The 3,079-nt window shown below is 41.7% G+C and overlaps 1 protein-coding gene across 1 annotated transcript; it reads right to left on the minus strand.

Annotated features, from left to right (window-relative positions):
• Nucleotides 1-497: 497 nt before the first annotated feature.
• Nucleotides 498-1,127, minus strand: LOC120241333 (60S ribosomal protein L31-like). Its single transcript, XM_039246386.1, has 2 exons — nucleotides 891-1,127; nucleotides 498-665 (listed from the first exon to the last, which is right to left on the minus strand). The coding sequence occupies exons 1-2, from the start codon at nucleotides 1,104-1,106 to the stop codon at nucleotides 498-500; spliced, it is 384 nt and encodes a 127-aa protein (XP_039102317.1). The 5' UTR covers nucleotides 1,107-1,127.
• Between the last annotated feature and the right edge of the window lie 1,952 nt (nucleotides 1,128-3,079).

A 3,079-nucleotide genomic window follows, 5' to 3' on the forward strand; every position in this document is an offset into this window, starting at 1 on the left:
GGGGAGGGTCAGAGAGAGAGGGAATGACAGACTCTGAAACAGGCTCTAGTCTCTGAGCTGGCAGTCAGCACAGAGCCCGTCGCGGGGCTCGAACACACGAACCGTGAGATCATGACCTAAGCGAAAGTCGGACGCTTAACCAACTAAGCCACCCAGGCGCCCCTCCTTCCCACTCTTCTATCTCCCTCACTGGTTCATGCTCATCTTCCCTACCCATTAACATTAGATTACTCCAAGGCTCAGTTCTTAGAACATTTCTCTTTTCTATTTATTCTCATTCCAATGATGATCTTATCCATCCTCATAAGTTTAAATTCCACTTGCAGGATGCTGACTCCCAAATATCAATTTCCAGTCCCCTTGACAGCTAAACTCCATCCTTTATCCAGTTCTCTCAAGACTTCATCTACACTTGAATGTCTTCTAATCACCATCGTATATTTCATTGGTACAAACCCTCTCTCTGCAGCTTTATACCTTTGTTTGACAATCAGCAATTAGTTCTCATCCACATTAACAGTCTGTAGATTTTTGAGAGTGGTGACAGGTACATAGATAACCAATGTATAGAGTTTATTTGGTGAATATCCATCCTTGTTACATTTTCTGAACAACCACACACAGATACAGTATGGAACACTCCTTATTCCTTTGGCCCCAGACAGCTTTTTTCTTTTTAATTTTTTTAATATTTATTTATTTTGGAAAGAGACAGAGCACGCGAAGGAGAGGGACAGAGAGAGAAGGAGATACAGAATCTGAAGCAGGCTCCAAGCTCTGAGCCATCAGCACAGAGCCTGAGGTGGGACTCAAACCCACGAACCATGAGATTATGACCAGAGCCAAAGTCAGATGCTCAACTGACTGAGCCACCCAGATGCCCCAAGGGCCCAGACAGCTTTGTTGAGCCTGGTGTTGATGCACACATTTAGTGTTCCCATTTCCTTCAAAACAAATCTCCGGATCTCTTTGAGTGTCCAAAGGGTATGCTTCTTGGAACCCTCTCCATTGATGCACTTGTGAATATTGATGGTGTATTCTCTGATCACTACCTCATTGATGGCAGAATGGGCTTTCTTCTCCCCACTCTGCTTTGCAGGAGTCATTCTACCTGGCCGGAGTTGGAAAGGAAGAACGCCAAACCCTATCTCTTAATCTCTCCCCCAACCTGCTTTTCCCACAGTCCTCCCCAGCTCGGTAAACTGCAACTCTGTCCTTCCAGTTTCTCAGGACAAAAATCTCTGAGTCCCTATTTCTCAGACCCCACATCCCACTCGTTATCATGTGTTACCGGTTCTCCCCTAAAAACAGATCCATAACAGCTACTTCACTTCTGCTTCCCTGATCTAGGCCACCAACATCTAGTATCTGAATTATTGCAATAGCCTCCTAACTAGGCAGCCCTGCTTCCTTTCTTGCTCTTTTTGATCTATTCTCAACACAGGGTGATTCTTTTTATTTTATTTTCTAACACATTTTATTTCTTTTTGAGAGAGACAGAGACAGAATCTGAAACAGGTTTCAGGCTTTGTTAGCACAGAGCCCAATGCGGGGCTCAAACCCACAAACCATGAGACCATGACCTGAGCTGAAGTCAGAGGCTTAACCAACTGAGCCACCTAGGGACTCCCAGAGTGATCTTTTTAAATTATCAGTCAGAACGTATCACTCCTCTGCTCAAACCCGTCCAACAGCTTTTCAGTTTACTCACAGTAGAGTTGGGGGTCATTAAAAATGGTATAAAAGGCCTGACGTGACTTGGCCCTTCTCCCCTCCATTACTCCTCTGACCACAACTTATACTAATTTTCCCCCTCACTCTCATCCCCAGCCACACTAGCTTTCTGGCCATTCTGAAAACATACCAAACACTCCTACCTTGGGCCTTTACACTTGGCTATTTCCACTCCTTAGAATGATATTCTTCCAAATATTTATATGGCTCATTTTCTCACCTTTTTCTGGGTCTTGCTCAAATATCACTTTCTGGAGAAACATATTTGGGAACCATTTGCATCTGGGTGACAGCTGAAGCCATGGTATTAATAAAGTCACCCAAAGAGTGTGTTCTTAGTGAAAAGTAGATGGTTACCGACAGAGCCCTGAGTAATACCACAGTGGAAGAGAATCCCAATGGAAAAAAAAAAAAAAAAGGAATCAAAAGAGACTTAGAAGAAAAACAGAAAATCCTAGTATCACAAAGGTCAAGGAAAAGGAAAGCCACAAGAAATAGGAAGCACGTAAATAAATTCCACAGAAAACTTTAGTAATATATAAGTGTGGTGAATAAGAAGTCACCAGGGACTTCAGCAAGGACTTATCTGACTGAGAAATAAGTTGAGAAATATTTGGGAAATGTGGAAGTAGAGACTGAAATTGTAGATTACTATTTCAAAAAGCTTGATTCAGTAGAGAAAGAGAGAAATTAGATGGTAGCTAGGGGGTATGTGCAGGTACATGAGAAGGAAGGTTTTTGTTCTTATGGGATTTATGCATTAATAGATGGGGACGGGGAGCTCGAATTTGTTTATAGACTAAAAAGAGGTAGAAGAGGGAGAAGTGAAAAATCTGGTAGAGGATCATTGATACAGCACAGTCCTGCAAAGAAGATTCAATAGCATCCAACAAGTATTTATGATGGACCCACTACTAAATGATGCTGAGTGTCAAGATATAGTAATGAAGAAAATAAACACCAAGTAGACTGTGGCACAATGGATTTGGGCAAGGGTAAAACCACAACTGTAGATTCTAGTTTTAAAGCTGAAAGGAACAAAGGAAGGAGGAAAGGATTGCTTATAGGAAATTGAGGAACTTCATATTTTTATGGCCTCTATTTTCTTAGCATGCAAGAGACTGCAATCTGCTTCAGTGAAGGGAAGATGAAAATGGGGTTTAAGGAAGGTATTTCAGGTTAAAGATCTGCAATAATAATTAAAGAGGAGAGGAGAGGAAGCTAATAAAACTCAAAGGAAAAGAAATATCAAGCAGCTCCAAATGCCTACATGAAATGGACTGTCATTAATTTATAGAGGATCCATTCTCTACAATAGTGTCATTTTTACCCACTAACCTTCAGC

Source organism: Hyaena hyaena, unplaced genomic scaffold (assembly GCF_003009895.1).
Source record: "Hyaena hyaena isolate Hyena2069 unplaced genomic scaffold, ASM300989v1 scaffold_281, whole genome shotgun sequence".
NCBI lineage: Eukaryota > Metazoa > Chordata > Mammalia > Carnivora > Hyaenidae > Hyaena > Hyaena hyaena.

Excerpts from the sequence above, each read along its gene's own strand:
- LOC120241333 (XM_039246386.1), bottom strand. The coding sequence starts at position 1,106 with ATGACTCCTGCAAAGCAGAGTGGGGAGAAGAAAGCCCATTCTGCCATC. Across the intron at positions 666-890 it reads GGCTCAACAAAGCTGTCTGG|CTGTCTGGGGCCAAAGGAAT; the intron begins GCCCTTGGGGCA and ends AAAAGAAAAAAG.